General features: G+C 41.5%; 3 protein-coding genes across 14 annotated transcripts in view; 2 read left to right on the top strand and 1 right to left on the bottom strand.

The window, feature by feature from the left end:
- Positions 1–2,658: 2,658 nt before the first annotated feature.
- On the bottom strand, positions 2,659–11,621 carry exo1 (exonuclease 1). Its single transcript, XM_083774703.1, has 14 exons — positions 11,560–11,621; positions 10,927–11,124; positions 10,667–10,786; positions 10,449–10,572; positions 10,103–10,240; positions 9,777–9,989; positions 9,017–9,204; positions 8,064–8,166; positions 7,744–7,957; positions 7,382–7,613; positions 6,079–6,625; positions 5,520–5,609; positions 4,684–4,877; positions 2,659–2,925 (listed from the first exon to the last, which is right to left on the bottom strand). Exons 2-14 carry the CDS (start codon positions 11,085–11,087, stop codon positions 2,790–2,792), a joined length of 2,460 nt encoding a protein of 819 aa, XP_083630829.1. The 5' UTR covers positions 11,088–11,124; positions 11,560–11,621; the 3' UTR covers positions 2,659–2,789.
- Positions 11,622–12,264: 643 nt separating this feature from the next.
- Positions 12,265–17,487, top strand: yipf4 (Yip1 domain family, member 4). The gene is made up of 6 exons (XM_083775516.1): positions 12,265–12,531; positions 13,352–13,505; positions 14,021–14,192; positions 15,118–15,195; positions 16,157–16,270; positions 16,731–17,487. Exons 1-6 carry the CDS (start codon positions 12,474–12,476, stop codon positions 16,866–16,868), a joined length of 714 nt encoding a protein of 237 aa, XP_083631642.1. The 5' UTR covers positions 12,265–12,473; the 3' UTR covers positions 16,869–17,487.
- Positions 17,488–17,547: 60 nt separating this feature from the next.
- birc6 (baculoviral IAP repeat containing 6) overlaps positions 17,548–21,545 on the top strand; it is a 155,574-nt gene continuing 151,576 nt past the window's right edge. For all 12 annotated transcript variants that reach the window (XM_083775501.1, XM_083775510.1, XM_083775512.1 and 9 more), the window contains exon 1: positions 17,548–18,458. In XM_083775501.1, coding sequence (XP_083631627.1) covers positions 18,248–18,458 — 211 coding nt within the window. In that variant the 5' untranslated portion in view covers positions 17,548–18,247. The remainder of the gene's footprint in view (positions 18,459–21,545) is intronic.

Raw genomic sequence — 21,545 nt, forward strand, 5'->3', positions numbered from 1 at the left:
ATGGTATGCCACAGCCAGCCCACACAATATACAAGGGAAACTCATCAGAAAACTGATGATGATACTACAGTGAAATGTCCCGTTCGTGTACCTATTTTGGTTATGTCACTGAACTCTCCTCCCCCCCAAAAAGGACAGAAAATAAATAAATAATAATGAATGCAAAAAGGAAATAGCTAAAATAGCCGATCTACAAGCTCACAATGTGTTCAACAATTGCTTTTCAACTGTTTTAAAGGGGCCCCTATTAAACAATTGTTGGGTTTGTTTACAATGCAAGGACTCTTAAGTCTACATGTATTCATAGATACTGTATCTATGAATGAACCATGATCAAGCAGGACCTCTGTCACCCCCTCCACCAATCCTTCCAGTTACTGCCATAAGGTCAAGGATCGACAACTACAGTATTTGATTCACTCTGCACAATTTTAGCCACTGTATTCTCACCTGTGCTATTCTTTACTTTTTATATGTTTTTTAAATGTGCTTTCCTGAGCCATGTCAAAGTAAAATCTGTTTACTTGTGACAGACAATAATGTTATTTTGAATCTCACTGTATACAGTCAGTACATATGAACAGGGTAGGCTACATCCCATATGGACCAGTGTTGCAGGTTATCAACAAGTTTCACACCAAATTCTTGTTAAACAAGTACTTGATTCTGATCACAGATACACCAAGAACTGAAATACAGATATATTCTATATTCCATCAGCCTATTTCTTTTCTGCAGGTTATCTTAAAGATGGAGTGCCATTTTTCCAGTTTCTCATGTGTCTATGAGGTGACAGTACTTCATTAGACACCCTGGAGTAATTTTTATGTGCAATGATGTATTCCCTTTGTATTTAGGGTTTCTTCCCGGAGGATGAACCCTTGACAGTCAAATGTGCCAATGAAAAAAACAGTAATAGTGACATCACATTATCAGCCCCTCCCCCTTTATCATATAACTACAGCTGTGGGTGCGGCTTAACTTCAGGTGGATCACCACCCACCAGGCAAACCAGGCATACTTAATGAACTGGTGGGGGTGCCCACATCAAAATGTCATTTTAACAAATACTGTACACTTTTTTGAAAAGATTCTTCCTCCTTATATAACAATAAGACCTGATGATCATGTTTTAGGGTGGAAAAAATCATGGCAAGTTTGCTTAACTGTTGCACCCCTAAACACAAGGACATTACAATTGATACAAAGTCCACTAATTAATAGCTTCAACAATACATTAATATAGTTTAAACAGTTAGGGAATTCATTTGTGCCAAGGTTTGATTTGTATATTTGCTGTACATTGTCAGGTCTTTGATACAGTCTCTGATCACATCATGTTTGTCTGACGGAATGCTGTCAAGCTGCATTGTCACCAGTGTCTCATACATAAAGCTGCCACACTAGATGTAATGCATTCAAGTTATACGCTGATTTATACCCCATTCTGCGGCGGTGTCGCATGCCAAAAATACCAGATTCACAAGCTGACAACTCATTGCAGATGTGACATGTTGTGAGCTTGTAGATCTCGTCATACGATAAAGTATACATCTGGCTGTCAATGCTTACAGTTCTAACACATACGCTGATGCATAGTACACTTTTAGAGCCAAAATAAAACATTATTTCAGCTCTAAAAGTGTAGGCTACTATGCATCAGCCTCAACGAGTGATGAAAACCATGAGGTATACCTCATAACTTGGCTATAGCCTACATACTGTGTATAGGTCTAACTCATGGCATGGTTGCCATTTCTTTAAGAATTATTTTCCATTGCAATATAAATTGTTACTTTTGTCTTTTGCTCTGAAGTTAAAGCAGACCAAATGCTCAAAGTGGTCCTCATAAGGCCAAATTCTTCTAATGTACAACACAGTATTAGTTTTAACAGGGTCTCTAAGAGCAATAAGGGGTAATGGTTAACCATCGTTCTGGCTACACTGCCCCCAAGTGTCAAGGCAGTGTTCCTTTTAGACATTCAGTGCTGTCAGACTGGCAGTGAGTGAGGTCACTGTAAATTGTGCAATAAAAAGGTATAGACTGAAGCATGTCTGGCATCTAGAGGAGCTAGTATTCTACTCTGTGGCCACAGCATGGAATGAAATTCAAAATCTCTAAACCTTGGTGGAGCAGGAATAATCTCCATTAAACTTAATATGAATGTACTGAGAAAGCTTGACTTGATATGAACATCCCATTATTACTATGAAGTAGTAAATGGGGTGGGGTTAACTTTCTGGCAGCATTACAACCAAAATTACCTTAAGGAGACATGACAAGAAAGGCTTGAGTAGCAACAAAGACTGCATCCTGAAATTGTAATCTATCTGGAAAGAGACTAAATATCAAACAAAACTCTGTTATAGTGGCTGAAAGGTACAGCGTTTACAGTAGTTACTTAGACATTATAAAACAGGTAATAAGGCAGCTGTGTTGTCGCCACATTCCTAGGTTTGCATGCTGGCAAGCCATTTTGAGTAAACACTAAAGTATGCATTGTTCATGTTTCAGCTATCTCACAAGGTGACACATTCTTACACTTCAGTTGGGAAATTATGTCAATAAGCAAACTCGATGCACCCATTTTTCAGTTTAAAAGGCATAACAATGGGTTAAGAATGGACCCCAAGAACATATTGAGACTACACACAAACTAAAACAAAAACAGTTTTATTTAAACTAAATCCTTTCAAAATAGTTGGTCCACAAATAATGATTAACATACACAGTATGTTTGATACTAAAGCAACCACACTTAGTAATGAGTGTAAATGATAAAAACGTATCAGAGGCATTTGATTTTGTTTGTGCTGGACACAAAGTAAACATCGTGTTCTTTCTCAGGGGTCAGGGCCAACAGGTTGTCTTTCACTGGCGACAGCGGCTCTGCTTTCTCGCGAGGGTTCATTCTTGGATTCTCTCTGCAACAGACAATAAGACATTTGTGTCAGACCAAGACCATCATCGAGGCTGTGATGTGTAACATACAAATACAACACCCAATGTTTACAGTGAATAAAGGAGATTCACAGCCGAAGATTATTGCCTGAATGTGTTGGGACCTTTAACCCAGTGTGCGGATGTTTTTAACCTTTTGCTTCATTTCCGTCTTGATATACCTGGCTTAAATACAGGTATTAGATGTGGACAAAATCTCCCCATTGAATGTTTACTTTATCACAATGAAATACCTCACCTGCTGTGGGCTTATTGCTGTGTAAAGTTCAGACTAGCAGCCACAAAAAGGTAGAAAATGACCAGTATGATGAGCTACACTGAAGCTGATTCGCCATCCAAGTGTTGCACAACATGGTCGCTGACGTCAGCAAGTGTGCATTTGCGTGTGGCAGCGACAAGCAAGATTAATTGTTTAAAAATTGTTTTAAATAAAATAACAGGGAACAGCCTGACCAATATAATTAGTTGTTCCCCCTTTACAAGCAGAAATCATTGTCATTTATGTCACCTGTGTCCCGTCTTTTCACCAATACAAAAATCTAAGGAGAGAGAAAGAGAGTGGAAATTGTGAAACGAAAACATATGATTGATTGACGCTGTACTGCGTCATTGCTGGAGCGCTGAAAAACGTTGAAGAACTTTTTTGAGCTATTGTAGCTTTGTCAGGCAGCGACAAGTGTCGAGCATCAGTAACTTTCTGTATACAGTAAAATAATCACCTGCTACGGCACATACTGTACAGTACATGTAGATCTACACACACACACACACACACACACACTCACGTTTGTGTTGTCTGAACACAAACATTAAATGCCATTGACAATGAATGGAGAGTTTACACGTGTGAGCAAATCGGCATATTGGTGCGAACCCTTGGCCAATAAGGGACCACAATTCTTGATGTACGATGATTAGAGCACCCCTCACTTCACACGGGTGTGATTATTGAGGGGTGCCTATATACAGGTTTTATTGTCAATGGCATTTTATTTATTTTTGTATTTATTTTTTATCCCACGATTTTTGTAACCCATTTTTCACCACTGTGTCAATTATCTAATGTGATCCTGGGCTCTACGCCCTCCGCCATCCTGGGGAGAGCAACGGACTTGAACTCATGCTTCCTTCATGCTTGAGTGTCCAAGTCGCTCCTTTACACCTGACAGGGGGGAGTTTCCCTGGTTGGACGTAGCACGTGGAAGGAACATGTTATTCCAACCAGTTCCTTTCCCCTCCATCAGGCTGGCCAGGGGGAGGCAGTTTAGAGACCAGGATTACTGCAGGTTTTTGTGAGGGTACCTACCCTAGGGGACACGGGGAGAACATGCAAACTCCACACAGAAAGGCCCTTTCGCCAACCCCCCCTCGGGTATGGGCACTGATGACACGGAGGAGAGGACATGCCGCCAGCACCCACACCGTCCTGAGCGGGAATCGAACCCAAGACCTTCTATGTGTCAATGGCATTTTTAAAACAAACATTGAACAAAACACAAACATTAAGATAATTTAATTCTCTCGTTTGTTTTACATCATCATTACATCACTGTAAGATGATAAGAGTGCTCCTCACTTCACACAGGTGTGATTTTTATTAACCGTCCTTCCGAGATGGATCACAGAAAAGAAAATCTAATATAATTTGACAGAAAGTTAAACGGTAGTGAGGAGAAAGTTACTGCAATGACTGCCGACATTGATCCAGTAATGAGCCTCACCTTTTGAAGCTGAAGTTCTTCCAGAGGCCAGTGATGGTGGATTGGAGGCCGGGGTTGTTCTCATTATTGGACTGAGCTTTCTTTCCTGGACCCGAAGACTTCTTCCTCAGTCCACTAGCCCTGGCCGTGCCCGAGGGCCGTATTTTTGTTGCCGTCCCCTGGTCGCTGCGATTCGGCCTTGGAAGGCCTGGCACCTGAATAAAACGAGAAGGCGAGTAGAAGAGTGATGAAGAGAATGAACAGGTGTTGATAGAGTGGGAAAAGGCGTTAACCACTTAAACCGTATCTACTTTGTTGACCAGGGTCCCCCAGCGGTCTATACTACTCCATCTACACCAAGGGCCACTCAGAATAGCCAAATGGCATTGATCACGCCTCCAGGTCTTTAGTTTACTCAAGTTAGGGAATAAGACCTGGTACTTAAGACACGCAAAATAAAGCCCCAAATATTTTGCTGAAAATGGATTATGATCTACAAGTAAAGTTATCTTCTATTTTCACTGAATGTTCAACTATTTTTGCTGAATTTTCACTCATTATACCCTGCCTGGAACAGGGACACTAGGGTTCATGTGATTAAGAACCACTCATTATACCCTGCCTGGAACAGGGACACTAGGGTTCATGTGATTAAGAACCACTCATTATACCCTGCCTGGAACAGGGACACTAGGGTTCATGTGATTAAGAACCACTTATTATACCCTGCCTGGAACAGGGACACTAGGGTTCATGTGATTAAGAACCAGAATTATGTGTGACAGAAAACAAGAGAGACAGATCATAGTACCTAGTGGATTCCAGGGGGTCATTGCACAGCATATACACAAGCTCACCTTAGTTTTCATCAGACTGGGTTTACGATCTTCTTCTGAGCAGTTTGTGGGGCTCTGATCCGTGTCTGAATCTTTGCTTGAGCTTATTTCCTGTGAAACCACAGATAATAGAATCAGCTTACAACCACCACGATGTATTCATGGATACATCATATCTGGTGTGCCCCGCCGCTCCCCACACAAACTAACTTTGAGTGGCAGGTACACCCACACATTCAATCAAGAGACTTGAACTCTACATTTCATGCACCCAACAGCATCACATTACATGACATCTTACAGAATAAGGACCGCAATGGAAACAAGAGCGCACACACAGACACACACACACACACACACACACACACATCTTACAGAATAAGGACCGCAATGGAAACAAGAGCACACACACACACACGCACACACACACGCACACACACACACACACACACACACCTTAGGTAACAATATTGTTACCTAAGGTATAACGGAACCGCATCATTAAAGCACCTCATAGAAAACATGATATTGACAGATGAAATGGAATTTGGCTGTCAGGGTGGAAATGATAAGCACTTACAAATATAGCATCCGTTGAGGGCGTCGGTGTCGTGACAGAAGAACAAGACGAGTTGGCGAGAACTTCCTCTTTGCGGCAGGATGTAGGCCCGGGCTGGGAGAAATAGGCACTGTCCTGTGAAGGGGGCGAATCGGGGTGTGTGTCCTCCTCATCCTCTGGGTGCTGGTCCACGGGGCATCTGGTGGGGGGTGACGGAGCGAGGTGGGGCTTCTGGCGATGGAACTGCTGCAGAGCGGCCAGGCCAGAGACCGTCACCGGGGTTCTGGATTGTTCCGTGGGGGTTCCCGACCAACGGAACACGCCCACACCCTGACTGGTGGGTTTGGGGGAGGGGGAAGCGGAAGGAGAGGAAAGTGTGGGGGTGGGGGGAGGACTGGGGGTGTCCACAGAAGGGACCTCAGGGGGATCATCTTCGTCACCCGGGAGGTCTTCCTCGTCTCTGTGAGAGGTCTCATTTTGACTCAAAGCTCGGCCGACCACGTCCTGAGAAACCTCCTGCTGTGCCGTAGTGCTCTGACTAATCACCTCACTGGAACTACTGAAGAACCTATGGGATAGGAACGTTTTTACAGTGTCACATGAGGACATATAATAACAAATATGTGTGGTTGTAGGGCTGTAAATATTAGGTTTTACATTGCAATGTACACATTGCAAAGGATATCTTGGCTATCTGGGTGTCAGCCATTGTACTAACACTCTCTTTCTTGACAGAAAACAAAACCTTGTAAAGGAAGAAAAAGCAGTACAGTCCATCTGATAAATATTATAACACAATTTTATTTGTGTGCCAAATCACCAGTTATCGCAATACACTTTACATGTACTGTAGAGCAGTTCGAGTGACCATACTCTAGTCTACAGAGACCCGACATGCCCTCCACGAGTAAGCAGTTGGCAACGGTACTACAGCAATAACTCTCCAAATGTAATGACTTCCTGGTAACATGTCACTTTCTGTATTCAGACTTCAGAGAACGAATCAACCACGCTGTTGAACTGCTATTAACTGTTATTTCCTGCTCTAACCCTAATCATTGCTAAACTGATACATTTAGATTTTGTCATTTTATCTGGTGAAATAATATAATTCCTGCAATTTACATACATATTGCAAAACAAATATGTATCAATAGGCCTTGTTAAAATGAGGCCTCTAAAGTCCTCCTGGTTTGACCTGAGTGGCAGGCAAAAGACTGAATCATATCACTATATTAAAGGAGAGGAGTTTCACAAATGCTTTAGGACAAGACAGAAAATAGGTAAGGAATTGTGCCACATTTGACTGGCTGTGTGACTTTACCTGCTGCGTGTGACTAAACCATCTCCGTTTGCATCCTGGTTCCTCCTCTGCAGCAGGGTCGCAAAGCAGTTGCGTGGCTTGGCCTGGCCACTGCCAGGCGTGCGCATGTCAAATGGTCTAGTGGAGGGAGTAGGTGTGTCTTTGGTGGTGGTAGCCTGCTCTTGTAACCTTATTCTCTTCTGACTGGACACAGAATACTGCTGAAGTACATCCTGGTCTGACGAACTGGAGTCTATTTGAGAGGGGGTGGGATAAATGAAATGAATGGCCCATATATCTACACACACACACCAAATGAGATCTTATATTTCATTAGATTTATTTCTCTACTAGGGCGTTGGAACAGTAACACTAAAACTCACCTTCTCTGGGGCGTTTCACTTGGCAGTCTCTGCTGGGCAGCCGGAGTCCCTGCAGAGTTATGATTCTCTCCTTCCCCCTGGTGGAGGGCGGCCTCTTTGGGGAACAGAGCGCAGGCAGAGTCGAGGCAGCAGAGCCTGGGATGTAGCCTCTGCTCCAGATACTGGGCTGGGCAGAGGGCCTGTTATTCCAGCTGTGACTTCGAGGTTTTGCTGTCTGGAAAGATGTTTGCAATTTTGTTGTTTTTAAGATGCAAATTAAACACAATTTTATACTATATAAATTCCAAAATTAAGTTGACTATGCAACCTCGTTCTTGTACCTTTGCATTGGGTCTGTCTGGGTTATAATCATCGATCACATCCATGGTGTGGATGTCCAGGTTCCCCAAGGCCATCTGCAAGCCTTTTTCATCCCCTACGTTACTGGAAGCAAATTATCAAGGACAGTATACTCTACAGTCTACAGATAGCAACAAAGAAAACCCACAATTTAAAAACTACACACCCACAGCCCCACACACACACTTCTAATTTACACCACCATCTCATTCTCTTTATATTTTAGTATCCTAGATTGAACTTTTGTCATGACTTCTTTGAGATCAAGCACTTGACAGCCTCTGGGCAGTACCAACCACTTTTCAAGAAACACTGACCAAAGGGTGCTGCAATCCCCTTGTAGAACTGTATAACATAATTGTATTCCCATCAGGGACAGGAGGTGGGTGTGGGGTATCCAGCTTGATTGTACTTAACCCATTTTGACCCGAGATGAGATTCTAAAAATGTCTTCTACATCCTGACAGTTTTCTGAAAAAGCTATGTTTCTATGTCAGTGGTTCTTTGATTTTTGAGTGGTGCAACCACTCCTACAACCAGCAATGTCCGTGTGTCTGTGTTCACCCACCTATGTGACGTTAATGAGCACCAGTATGTACTGTTAATGAGCACCAGTAGGGGCGCTAGAAACAGAGAGAGTGATAGTGCTGCACTGTTGCCTGCTAATGAGAGAGAGAGAGGAGGGGGGAGTTGCACCACTCAGTTCACACGGGTGTGATTTTCAAAAATAGCAGACCTATAAGCTCGTAGCGCGCCACTCGGTGGCGCGCGATGAGCTTGTAGATCTGCTATTTTTCAATAGCTAAAGCATAACATAATGCTAACACCAAAATAAGTTCCCGCCCAAAATGGGTTAATTATAGAATACAGACAGTGAGTATGTGCAGTATGGCAGGACGAAGCTTGACTGGCATGCTACAGTGCTGAAGGATACTGCCCGGCATAGCTCAGAGAGGCAGGGTTTATGTGTTCCGGGTATGGATTGAGCGGCACAACCTTCCTCTTGACGGTATCAAATACCAGCTGGTAGAGAAAGGTGTTTTCGGCCTTGACGAAGCCCTCAATGTACTCGTCTGGTACCTCCAAATTCATCTTCAGGTACTGGCCAATCTTCTTGATTACCTGAATGCAAGGAGAGAGATATGAAAATGCTATGCCAACGGGTGGATATACTTTTTATGTTGAAATGAAAATCTTCCTATGTCATACGTTTGGGCTGACGAAATGATAGGCAATACAACAAAATCCACTCTCTGTGTCACTTTATTTCACCATGTGACATTTAGCACTTTTGTAAGTAAAGGACTATTTTTGCATTCAAAGAGCCTTAATGTTCATTTTTTGTTATCATACATTCAATTTCAAGCTTTGTCATGCACTCAACCTAGCGCTTTTCAAGCACCTGGCAAAAGACTAGGAGTGGATCACATCATCACACACAGGTTAACTGCTGATGAATATAGAGTAGATCTCTGAGAGAAGATATGATCACACCAATGCAGAACTAATGCTAGTTTTAAAATGCCAAACCAATAAAGAGAACAATATACTCTTCTTTGGCAAGTACTGTTCATACAGTAATGCTAAAGATTAAAGAATGTGCAAACGACTATCCACCATTTCCATTTCTGTTCTGAGTACTTTGCAATGGCTGAAAGACAAGTGCCTAAGCTATTAATTGGAACAAAACTTACCCTGAGGATATCAGGATTGTTAGCCATCTTCAGCAGCTTGCAGGCCTTGCCAAGTCCGATACCATACAGCGAGGGCAGATAGTCACAGCCAGAGAGGATGCACATGTGGCGGAACTTCTCCTCTGTGAAAACGTCCCCCAGAGAACGACAGCGGCCCAGGTTATTCTGGTCTATTTCCAGCCCATTCCCCTCCTTGTCCATCTTCAGGATCACCTGTGTGTGGTCGAGAGAGCTGAATGGTTTTCTCCCAAGGTGCTGACCGTGTGTTGTGCATGCATGGTTGAAGCAATGGACACATTACTGAATTAACTAATTAATTAATGTACCTTTTTACAGCCAAAAGCCAGCAGGTCAGAGTCCTCTGTGATGATAGCCTGGGCTATTCCAGACTTGCTGAGGTAAGCCAGCTGGGCATCTGCCTCATATGGAGCTACCACACAATCCACCCCTTTGGTCCTCGCAGCCTGATGGGAGGAGAAATGGAGAATACACACACATTTTCCCCCATAGTTGTAAAATTGTATGTTTAGTTACATACAATGTTGTGTAGAGAGTATAAAACCAGTGATGACATATATAGGCAGCTATATATATATATATATATATATGGCTATTTATGAATTATGCTAGAGAAAGTAATGCCACTTGTCTAGCAATAGCATATGTCCCAACCTTGATGACATCATGAGCCATGGAAGGGGTGACACTGATACAGCGTGTAAAGCATTCCCTGGCTTCTGAGATCTTTCCTTCACGGAGCAGCTGCTTGCCTTTCTGAAGATTGGCTTGTCGACGTCTAGAGAGAAAATTATAGTAGTAAATAAAGGCTATGCTAAATATATCCATTCAGTCATTCATCTAGGTAATTAGAAATAGTTTTAAATACGTACTCTCTACGTTTCTTGTCCACTTCTTGCTTTGATGGCAGATTGCATCCATCAAACACCAGAATTGGTTTCACACCAAAGGACAGTAGCATGTCCACAAATTTCATACAGTACCACACATATCTATGATTAGAAGAAAACAAAACAAAACATATGATGTATTAGCCCTAGAACGGCTAATGATGTATATTCCATAACCATTATAAGTATTTATAACGTTATATATTATAACCATTACTAACTTCAAAACACCCCAAACTTACTGCTCAGTTGGTTCCCCTTTGGCAAGCTTTTCAGCACATGAAAATGCCCCTTTATGCAGCCAACAGTAGGTGTCAACAGCCACGGTCTGCCCTTTGTACTTTTTCACATGGATGGGCTCTGTCGCATCTTTGAGAAATTGCAACAACCCAGTAATACCCATTTTTGCGATCAATCAACTTGATCCTGAATGTGTGCACCTGTAACAGAAAATGTCAAATAGCCGATCAGAGCGGTCCACAACACGTTGTGTAAGCTTATACGTAGATTATTTAGCCAAATATTCGCATACTTTCGTCGAATGGTCGAATTATTATGAGGTTAAAATATACTGGCAAGTGGCAACCATGTTCGAAGTGAACGCTCGTGCAGGAAACCCCGTAAACCCCGTAAAACTGCAATGCAGATACTACCACCATTGTTTTAAAATGCATTTAGAGTTCTGAAATAACGGAATAGCTGTCCACATTCCGAGTTGTGGCTGTGGCGTGTGGCCATCTTTCGCAGTCAGTCAGAGTGAACAGTCTGCCACTGCCCACTGGTCAACGGTGACCGAGAATGTGAACCGAAACGGCAAAGCCAAACACTGCAGAAACATGAATTTAACATTGAATTGTTATTGAATTAACGCGTACCTTGGTTGCGTCTCACTGCAAACAACAATCTTGTTCTTCATACAGCACGGCAGGCGGGATTTGTTTTTTGCGGCAAAAAGAAGTGGCACATCGTAAGTCATTCCCATTGGTCAGTTCTTCATCGCCAGCCAATCAGTATCGCATCACCAGAGGAAGAGGAAGTGGCCGCCATTACTCCTTTCCACGGACCAATCAGAGCGCGGCTGCTACGGAGGCTTCCGGCTTCAATTGGGAATCGCTCACTCGCTGGTGGGTTCCGGTTTGCGTAATTGCGTCGCATTGTTTTTGTTCCCCACATAACATATTTACATAGCATATTTATACTCTAAGTTCCGGCCACCTGATGACGTAAAGTTATTTCCGTCCAGACCGGATCAGGAACACAAAAATGGTAAATTACGTCATTAATTCCCAACAAGAAACACACACACACACACACACACACACACACACACACACACACACACACACACACACACACGCACACGCACACGCACACACACACACACACACACACACACACACACACACACACACACACACACACACACACACACACACACACACACACACACACACACACACACACACAACACACACACTCTCTCTGTTTCATGCACATTTACATGTTTCACCCACCAGGTGGCAGGAGGTTCCCTCCTCTGTGGTGTTTGTCTTTGGTTTCGTGTTGGATTTGACGTGTCTCCTTTTCTCCCAGGTTTCCTTGCACTTCCTGCTTTCGATCGCAGCAGTGTCAGTAGTGAAACGACAACAAAATGGAATAGTTTTTTCGTTCTTGGGCGAAACTTCGTCAATGTCAGCCTTGGTTTCAAGCGTTTCCAAATAAATTACAGCGATCAGATGGTTTAAATGTCATTTCCTGGGTCCTGAAGCGCGTTGCAACAACATCAACAATGCAGTTCTCTCCCACCAATGGAGATTTCACGTTCGTCTCATCGACAGAGGCTGAAGGTAATGCCTGGGTAGCTTAACAGCTAGCAGGCCTCACAATTCACATATCACCCTATGTGCTGGACGGTCTTTATGTTCAAAACCAAGTCATCCTCGTTGTGAAGCGATTTGATCTATCTATGCTTTCACTAATCGCGTCAGTTCACTCAGATATTAGGATTGTCTGCAGCTTAGCGATATCAGCTGAGTGAAGTTTAGCATGCTACAAGTACCTACCACGTAAACGTAGCTGCCCTTTTTATTTGACAGCTGAGCTGAGCCTTGCATGCAAGTTATTTAACGGTTTGTCATTCCATTTCATTACTTATAGTAGAATATGTGTGGTTTGTGTACAGTATGGAAAGCCTATTGTATTGTGTAGTATTTAACTACATGATCCCCAGCATCCATCTTCTGGGGGAACATTAGCCAAAACAGTCGCTTGAGTTTGTAGATCGGCTATGAGCTTTGGTGAAGACTGAAGACAGAAAAAAGCAGTCCAAGACAAGTCAACCCAGGTCCACTTTAATTCTAGAGCATTTAAGTGGTTTAATCTTTATCACTGACTTGACGTTTTCTGTTCTTTTACAAAGAAATATGTCGTATATCATAAACTAAGTGTTTGATGGCATTCCTGTGATTGTCTTTACAGTTGTCATTTGAAAGTGTTTTCCTTTCTGTGTATTCCATGATCACAATCTACACAGCATAGCTAGCTTTAGTTCCAGACTTGGGTGTATTTGATTGATGTTGACATTTGTATATCTATGTCAACATTGATAGAATACACCTACGAGAGTCTTACTATTTCACTTTTCAGCTATTACCTTGTTCTCCACAGAGCTCAGTGGTACCATCGATGCCCCGGACATTAAGCTGAACATGGGCAGCGAGAGTGGAAAAGACCCATATGCCACCACGTTTCTGAGGCAACGAGGGTATGGATGGCTGCTGGAGGTGGAGGAGGATGATGGTGAAGACATCAAACCTCTACTGTGAGTAAACCTAAAATATCAGTTGTTTCACTATGAAGAAACAATAAAATCATCACACAAGAAGGATGCTCCCATCGTGGGTTTAATGTTTTGGTCCGGGAGGTAGAGGCTCAGGACAGGATGTGCGTGTCACTTTGTGACCTTTTTCATTACATGATCACTACACCATCCTGTTGTTTCATAATAGGGTTGATATGTTTTTTATTTTTTATTTATAGTACTGTATATTTGTATGTTATTAAATTTTGATTAATTGGAAACAAGCCAATAGGTTCCTTGGGTTTAAATCCTCTTAGCAGATCTTGTATTGAACAGTACTTTCCTGTGCTCTTTTTTTGCAAGCTGTAAAGTATTCAATCAATCAATGAATCAATCAATCAATGACCACTGTGTTTATGGTACTTCGGTCAGTAGTAACTTAGTAAGCACTAAGCATGCTTTTCATTATCGAGCCAAATGATAGTGACAGGCTTTTATTTTATTTGACCATGACTGCTATTTTGTGTCCATACCAGGGAGGAGCTGGACATTGACCTGAAGGACATCTACTACAAGATTCGCTGTGTGCTTATGCCTATGCCCTCTCTAGGATTTAACCGTCAGGTGGTGAGAGACAACCCAGATTTCTGGGGCCCTCTAGCTGTGGTGCTGCTCTTCTCGATGATCTCCATCTATGGACAGTTTAGGGTAAGCAGATGTACCATAGACGAGCACTTACTCTATGCAGTGACATTTATTTTGTTAAAATAATTGTTAAATAGATCTATATTTGTCTCTTTGTTCTGCAACATGGATCTCCTTGTCTCATGTTCATTATTATACATGATAAACAAGTGAAATTGGAAGTTATGAAGTGGATCACTTCACTATAAAACTGAAGATGACAAATTATCTCTGTGGCGTTCTCTCTCCTGATTGGATTAATATGGTATACCCACCTAAACATGTATTTACCAAAGAGCTGGAGAGATGGTAGACTGTAGTGTAAACAAACAGTACAGCAATGATCGCTTTATTTTACTTTACACACACACACACACACACACACACACACACACACACACACACACACACACACACACACACACACAATGTATCACTTACACCACCTTTAATGATCATGCTTTGTCAATTATAGTTTTGCATCACAAGGTACAGTAATTATAAAATTGAAGACTTCTAGCTACAGTACACTATATGTGACTTTTCTTTAGTGAATCCAATTGATTTTGTCCAATTTGTATGGTAGAATGTTAATACAAGACTAACACAACTGTGGTGCCAGTGATGGATTATTTAGTGTACCTGTTCTTTTTTAAGATGTGTACTGTGGTCTGGTTTTAACGTTGACCACAAGTTGGCAGTTGGTACTCAAAATTCAATATATCTTAGAGCAAATAGGCGTACTACTCTATTGGCTCAGTGAAAAATTGACACTCGAGCATGGGATCTGGATTCGAATCCCCAGTAGGACATAAAAGTTATAGTGCATAATAAGGCTGTGAAGAGGGTTATGGCCCTGTATTAAGAGGAATCTAAAGCTTCCGTTCCTCTTGTTTAAAAAGTTAAACAGCACATGCATCTGAATTTATTCTTTATCATATTTCCCAAGGTTGTCTCTTGGATTATCACCATCTGGATATTTGGATCTCTAACAGTCTTCTTGCTGGCCCGTGTTCTTGGTGGCGAAGTAAGTTCTATAGATATTAAAGGGACACTTCACCCCTTTTGCAACCAGATCTTATTTGAATGATGTTTGGTGTTTTTAGACATTTTAGTATTTCCAAGTGTCCATGATGTCATGGACACTGGGCTAACTTACTTCCTGGACTACATCAAGGACTATCTAAAGAGGACCAGAAGCGAAGACCGTACGGTGGACGCCATGTTGCCCTGGATGGAAAGAAACATGCGCAGTTGAGACCAGGAAGTTGTACATGTCAAATCATAGATATGGCATAAATGGTCTAGCAGATGGCGTGATGCTACTGAAAGGAGAGATGCTTGTACATATGTCACGTCCGACCAACATTACTGTCTGTGTGATGATCCATGCTGGGACTTACTTATCCACTTGCTGTTAAAACGTTAATATAAAATGTGAAATCCAATGACCATGATATGCTATACAAGCATCTCTCCTTTCAGTGGCATCACGCCATCTGCTGGACCATTTGTGCCATATCTATGAATTGTCATGTACAACTTTCTGGTATCAACCAAGGACTGTCTAAAGAGGACGAGACGCGAAGACCATAGGGGCGACGCCATGTTGCTCCATGGAAGGAAAGAAACATGCGCAGTTGAGACCAGGAAGTTGTACATGCACAAATTTGGGCATGTACAACTTCCACCGTACGGTCTTCGCTTCTCGTCTTCTTTAGATAGTCCTTGGACTACATGTTGTGCCAGTAAGACAGCCCTCCCTCTATTCATAAGGAGCAGTGCACCAAAGCATTCCAGGAAGGAAGTGAGACCAGTGTCCATGACATTGACACTTTAAAATACTAAAATATCTAAAAACACATTTCTTCCCAGAGGGGGTGAAGTGGCCCTTCATGTAGCTTAGTTGTACTGCAAGTTATTTCATATTTTGTATCATTGCACACGTACATATTTACCTTATGTTGTGATGTTCTTCTCTCAACAAGGTGTCATATGGGCAAGTCCTTGGAGTGATTGGGTACTCCCTTCTCCCACTCATCGTTGTGTCCCCTCTGCTTTTGGTGATCGGGGGATTTGAAGTGGTTGGTACGCTAATAAAAGTGAGTGAGCTTATTTAATTTATCAGTTTATTATCTTTCCTGTTCTTATGAGTCAAATATATTTGTGTTAACATGAACGGTATTAACAATCTACAAACCCATTATCCAAGTTGCTGTGCAAATGAATGGAAGGTACAGAGCAGTGAGCGTATGCTTTACTTTGTAAAAAGTAAAAAACTCTTGCACAGACAAGATGCAAAAGAGTGCTCCTCTTACCTTAACATATGAAAAATCACAAACCGATACCGGTACATCCATGGAATGGTGAATATTGTAAATACGATGTTACTTATATGTGCGGTCCTAGGTGTGTGCTGCTTATCAAGTATTTTACCACAGGACTATCGGAATCAAGGTTAAGAACTATCCGTTTTAGAAACTATTTTAAACAACAGGTGGTAATGTTATTTTACTCAATATTGTGGTTAATCTAACCATATTCCTTGTTTTCATATTGCAGCTTTTTGGAGTGTTTTGGGCTGCTTACAGTGCTGCGTCACTGCTTGTCGGAGACGAATTCAAAACGAAGAAGCCCCTTCTCATATATCCTATTTTTCTTTTGTACATCTACTTCCTATCACTGTACACTGGTGTCTGACTGGGCACATTGCTTCTGTGGACCTTTTGTTGGATACGGACCCTGGAGCAACACGAAGAGAAAAGACAATTTCACAACGAAACATAAGGAGCTTGGGTTTAAAAACCCCCCCAAAACATTTTCTTTTCTTCTTCTTTTTAACCCTGTTACAATCCTAGACTGTGGGAATATGGGGTATCAGATTAATATGTATATAGTTGTGTCCCTTTATGTGCTCAATAAAAAAAAAGAAAATCCCCACATGGAAGCTTTTACAGATTGAACCGCTGTATGCACATTTTTGTTGTCATATGCCTATACAAACAGCCACTGTGTCTCTGCAATTACTTTATCATTGTAAGTAACTGTTTGTAGAAATGGAAATTCTGGTAGCCTATTTGTGACATAGATTGAAGGGTTACCTATTTGACTTTTTATTTTTTACATTGAAGAGCGTGTTGCCAAATATCTTTGTTCAATTTGAACAAACAATAAAAAACAGTCACCCCCATAAATGAGGTTTGGTGAAAGTTTAACAAACTTTTATGCATTATTTCTTTTAAAACATTTATTAATTTATACAGTCTGGGTAAGTGGTTTAGATGGGCACTTTGAATGAAATAAAGCATTGTCTATTTGAGTTTTTACCTGATTTGAGTCATTATTTTATAAGCATTTTTGTAATACACTATTAAAGAACCACATATATGTACCAAGACATTGTTGAATCACATTGGAATGGTTACAATTACAAGTAAGCATAAGTGAGGGTTAAATGTGTAAAATCTGTTTAGCTGTTTCTAATGACAGATTATCTTCTCAACATACTGAGCTAAGTCAACTGCCACAATGTTCAGAATATTGTGGCAACTATTTTTTGATTCAAAGGCTTACTGCAAGCATGCAAGAACAAAGAAAAATCAACAGCTCAGGAAGAAGAAAAATAATCACAAGTGACAATGTTTTTCATGGTTCACTGAATTTAACGAAGAGAACGAGTAGGAGGGGTGTAATTGCCTCTTTTTTCTTTTTACGATTACATAGTCTTATGCCTATTATGTATACTGAACGTTCAGCATATTCATCAACGTTGTTCTCGTCGTGCACTTGCTGTTCTCGCGTGACATTGCAGGGAGCCGCTACGCTAGCCCCGTTTACCTGACGTCCATCTGACAGTCAGAGAGCCGTGCCTGGAGTTTTCCTCCAGCACTGATGGTGAATAGCTACTGCTGCGGTCTGAGTGACGGCCGGAGGAGACGCAGCCGCAGGAGGGGAGAGAGTCAGCAGTGGCAGAAAAAGACCGATAGTTCGGGGTTAGCCCTTTTAGATTGATCAATATTACTCGTGTCAACTGAGATCCCTGAAAATATAGCAAAGAGAAGGGGAAAAATAAAGAAAAAATGGCGGCCGCGGCCTCGCCGGGCTCTGGCTCGTCCACCTCCTCAGACTGGATTGTGCTGAGAGACGGTTGCCTGCGTTGCGACGACGAGGGCCTGCGAAGCCTCTCCTATCACCCGGCCCTGAACGCTATCCTAGCCGTGACCAGCCGGGGCGGCATTAAAGTCATAGACGGCACGTCGGGCGCCATTCTGCAGGCTTCTGCTTTACATGGTGAGTGTCACAGGTTTCCTGTCACTGTGTTTGGCCGTGACAATAAACACGACTCACGCAAGACAGCGGGCAACGGAGGCAATAACCTTAGCTAACGTTAGCTAATAGCTGGATGCAAAATAAACCTAGGTGATGTCGGTGATGTCACAACAAAGCGGCATGTGGTGGAACCACGGATTCAGACTCCGCGGGGACCGGCGGGGTCGCACGACTGTGGATGAGTGGGGAAAATGCCGGTAATTTTGTCGAACGGCACACTTCAAACAGAAACAAATGTTAAGACGCATCATCACGACACTATCGAAAGCGTAATAATGTCAACAACAGTCGAGGGCCCTGAGCTTCCGATTGCCCGTGACGTCACTGATGTGTCCTTTATACCTCTATTATTCTAGTCTACTAACCGCTGTCTTCAGTTCAGGGCCTTGCTAACTACTATCATCATGCCAGTACCATCTGTTGTACTTGCAGCATGCAGTGAGAAATCCAAATAGTGCCCCACACTCAAACCATGCTGTGATCATTGTGTTATGCGACTGAATTGAAGCTGCTGCCTACAGTACAACTTGTACGCTAATGTTGGCTAACCTACCGTATGTTAATCGCATCATGACATGATAGCATTGTCAGCTAAGTTAGCATAACGTCCACTCTGCTGCTGCTAGCCCAGCAACCTTACAAGTTACACAGCCAATGTTCTGCTCCAGTATTGCAACAAATTATGCAATGTATGTATAACGGCTAAACGCTTCCCGTATGGTCATTGCTTTCCTAACATAGTCCTTTTTTATATTGGCCATACAGATACATGTGACAATTTGATGAATATTGACATGCTGTAGTCGAGGCTATCAAGCCAGGTTAAAGCATAATGTGTACACTGTCTCTGCAAAAAATGTCTTGTATTGTTTCGGTTTAACGTTAGAAATACCACAGCCTCTTCTTTGTGCTGTCAGCTGATGTTGACACATTTAATAAAACAAGTATGTTGTAAATGTTACCACGCAGACGTAATATACATTGTTATCCATGGATTCGATATTTGATTCTGGAATTCTTAAAAACAGTATTATTGTATACGTCATATATCATAGGCTAAATCAAACATTATATAACATTGTTCAGCTCTTCCCTTGTATAGATGGGCATGTCTCCGGCCTTTTAGTCTTGTTGCACAAAAGAGAATGTAGGTTAGTATTTAATGTTTAACTGACATTTGATGTTCTTTTATTATGTTTTATAGTAAACTATCATTATGTAAACATTAAATTAAGTGTGCTGCCTTGGTACTTTAGCTGTACAATATACATATACAACATAACAATACAGATTATTTTAGTACACATTCTAAAGTAGCCTATTTGTTATTTTTAAGATATTTTAAAATCTCACTATTCCTATGGCATTATGCAGCATTTGGTCAAGTTTGGTGTGTGAAATGTGAATTTGGTGAAATGGTGTGTACTGTGTAGCTATAAGAAAAAAGAAGAAGCAAGCAAGAGACTAGAGATAGTCTATAGAAAAGAATACCAGCACTCACTTTGTATCCAATAGTATTCTTGTTTCTTTATTCAGTTTTCCACAGCAGCAACACAGACGTTTTGGCCCACAAATCACAATTCTTTTTGATATTTTGATTGATTTTTTTGATTTCACGATTTACGCTGAGGAAGGCCTCTGGGCCGAAACGTCCGTATTGTTGTTTGCTGCTGGGGGAAACTGAATAAAGAAACAAGAATCCTATTGTTGACTTGAGCCAGATTCGAACCGGGTCACTTGTGTGAGACATGAGGTGAAAGGGACAGTCAGTTGAAATGATCATTCTACATGAAGTTTCTTGTTATGCCTGCTGATTCACCCAACAACGGTTAAGATGTTTGTTATATATATATTAGTTATATTATCTAAATCCAGTATACAAATGAGGAGCATTTCTTACTTTCGGTTTCTATTTATACCATTCTCGTACTGCACGCTCTGGTGCTAATTCATCTAATGGTCTGCAATGCATGTGTAAACTTAAACTTAGTAGTAATGATAGGCAACTAACTAGGCATAGCAAAGCTTTACTTGAAGTATCAGTTTAAAGTGACGCATTGTCTGTTCATGAGGAAGAGAACTTGGTGGACCTGACTACTACCCTTTTACTATCTCTATCTCATCTGTCTTTCTGTCACAAGTTTGCTGGCACAAATGAAAGAAAGCAAAATAACAACCAAAAAACTAAACAAAAAAACAACAGCACTACTCCTCTTCAGCTCCATCCATTAAATGTGACAAATTATTGTTCTTTGTGTATGCCTTTCAAGCATAGTCAGCAGACTCGGGATCATTGTTTCCTACATTTCATTATAATTTATATTTTTAGACTGATTTTGAATTAAACATCTCACATGCATGAACAGTTCAGCATTAACAACTCATAGCACATTGACCATTGGGATGGTGTCAAACCAGATGTGCCTGGACGTTTGTTGTATTACCACAATACTTTTCTGTGACGGCGTTCCCAACAAGTACAGTGCTGCACAAATTTTCCCCGGTGTATCTTCCCTAGAATAAAGATTTAATTTCAAGGGTAGAACAGAGACATCAGAATTGGAAGAGTCTTCCGGTTCAAGAGCCACATGATTCTGAAGCATACATCTGTATGACGGTGACCTCACTGACAAATGCATGGTATATTTATTCTATGCTGCAAGGAAGCGTTCAATGTGTTGTTTCAGCATAATTGTTTTACCTGTTATGAATTAACATAATAAAAAACATTTTGTGCCTCATCAATATGCAGAGGATATATCAACGCTAGAATCATCCAGGTCATTGGTGTCGGTGTGATATAAAAATTAAAATGAAAATGGAATACTGGAATAAATTTTTCCCATTTCCCCACATGGCTGAACAGAATTGCTCATAAATGATGCATGCTTCTTAAATATTGGGACTGTAGCTTCTGTCCATCTATTGCATTGACATGTTGCCCTCTGAGGATTTCTCTTTGGCAGAAGGCAGAATCATATAACGGTCAAGACAAAGGATAAGCAGAAGAAATTGGATAACTTACGATTGAATGTCCAAAGGACTTTA

This window comes from Protomyctophum parallelum (genome assembly GCF_964188405.1).
Source record: "Protomyctophum parallelum genome assembly, chromosome: 10".
In the NCBI taxonomy this organism is placed as follows: domain Eukaryota; kingdom Metazoa; phylum Chordata; class Actinopteri; order Myctophiformes; family Myctophidae; genus Protomyctophum; species Protomyctophum parallelum.

What these genes read in the sequence shown, in the direction of transcription:
- yipf4 (XM_083775516.1), top strand. Translation starts at nt 12,474, where the DNA reads ATGCAGTTCTCTCCCACCAATGGAGATTTCACGTTCGTCTCATCGACA. An exon ending in GAAGACATCAAACCTCTACT is followed by an intron (nt 13,506 to 14,020) that starts GTGAGTAAACCT and finishes TGTCCATACCAG; the next exon opens with GGAGGAGCTGGACATTGACC. An exon ending in CCATCTATGGACAGTTTAGG is followed by an intron (nt 14,193 to 15,117) that starts GTAAGCAGATGT and finishes ATATTTCCCAAG; the next exon opens with GTTGTCTCTTGGATTATCAC.
- exo1 (XM_083774703.1), bottom strand. Translation starts at nt 11,087, where the DNA reads ATGGGTATTACTGGGTTGTTGCAATTTCTCAAAGATGCGACAGAGCCC. An exon ending in ACAATCCTGATATCCTCAGG is followed by an intron (nt 9,205 to 9,776) that starts GTAAGTTTTGTT and finishes CCTTGCATTCAG; the next exon opens with GTAATCAAGAAGATTGGCCA. An exon ending in AAGAACTTCAGCTTCAAAAG is followed by an intron (nt 2,926 to 4,683) that starts GTGAGGCTCATT and finishes TGTCTGTTGCAG; the next exon opens with AGAGAATCCAAGAATGAACC.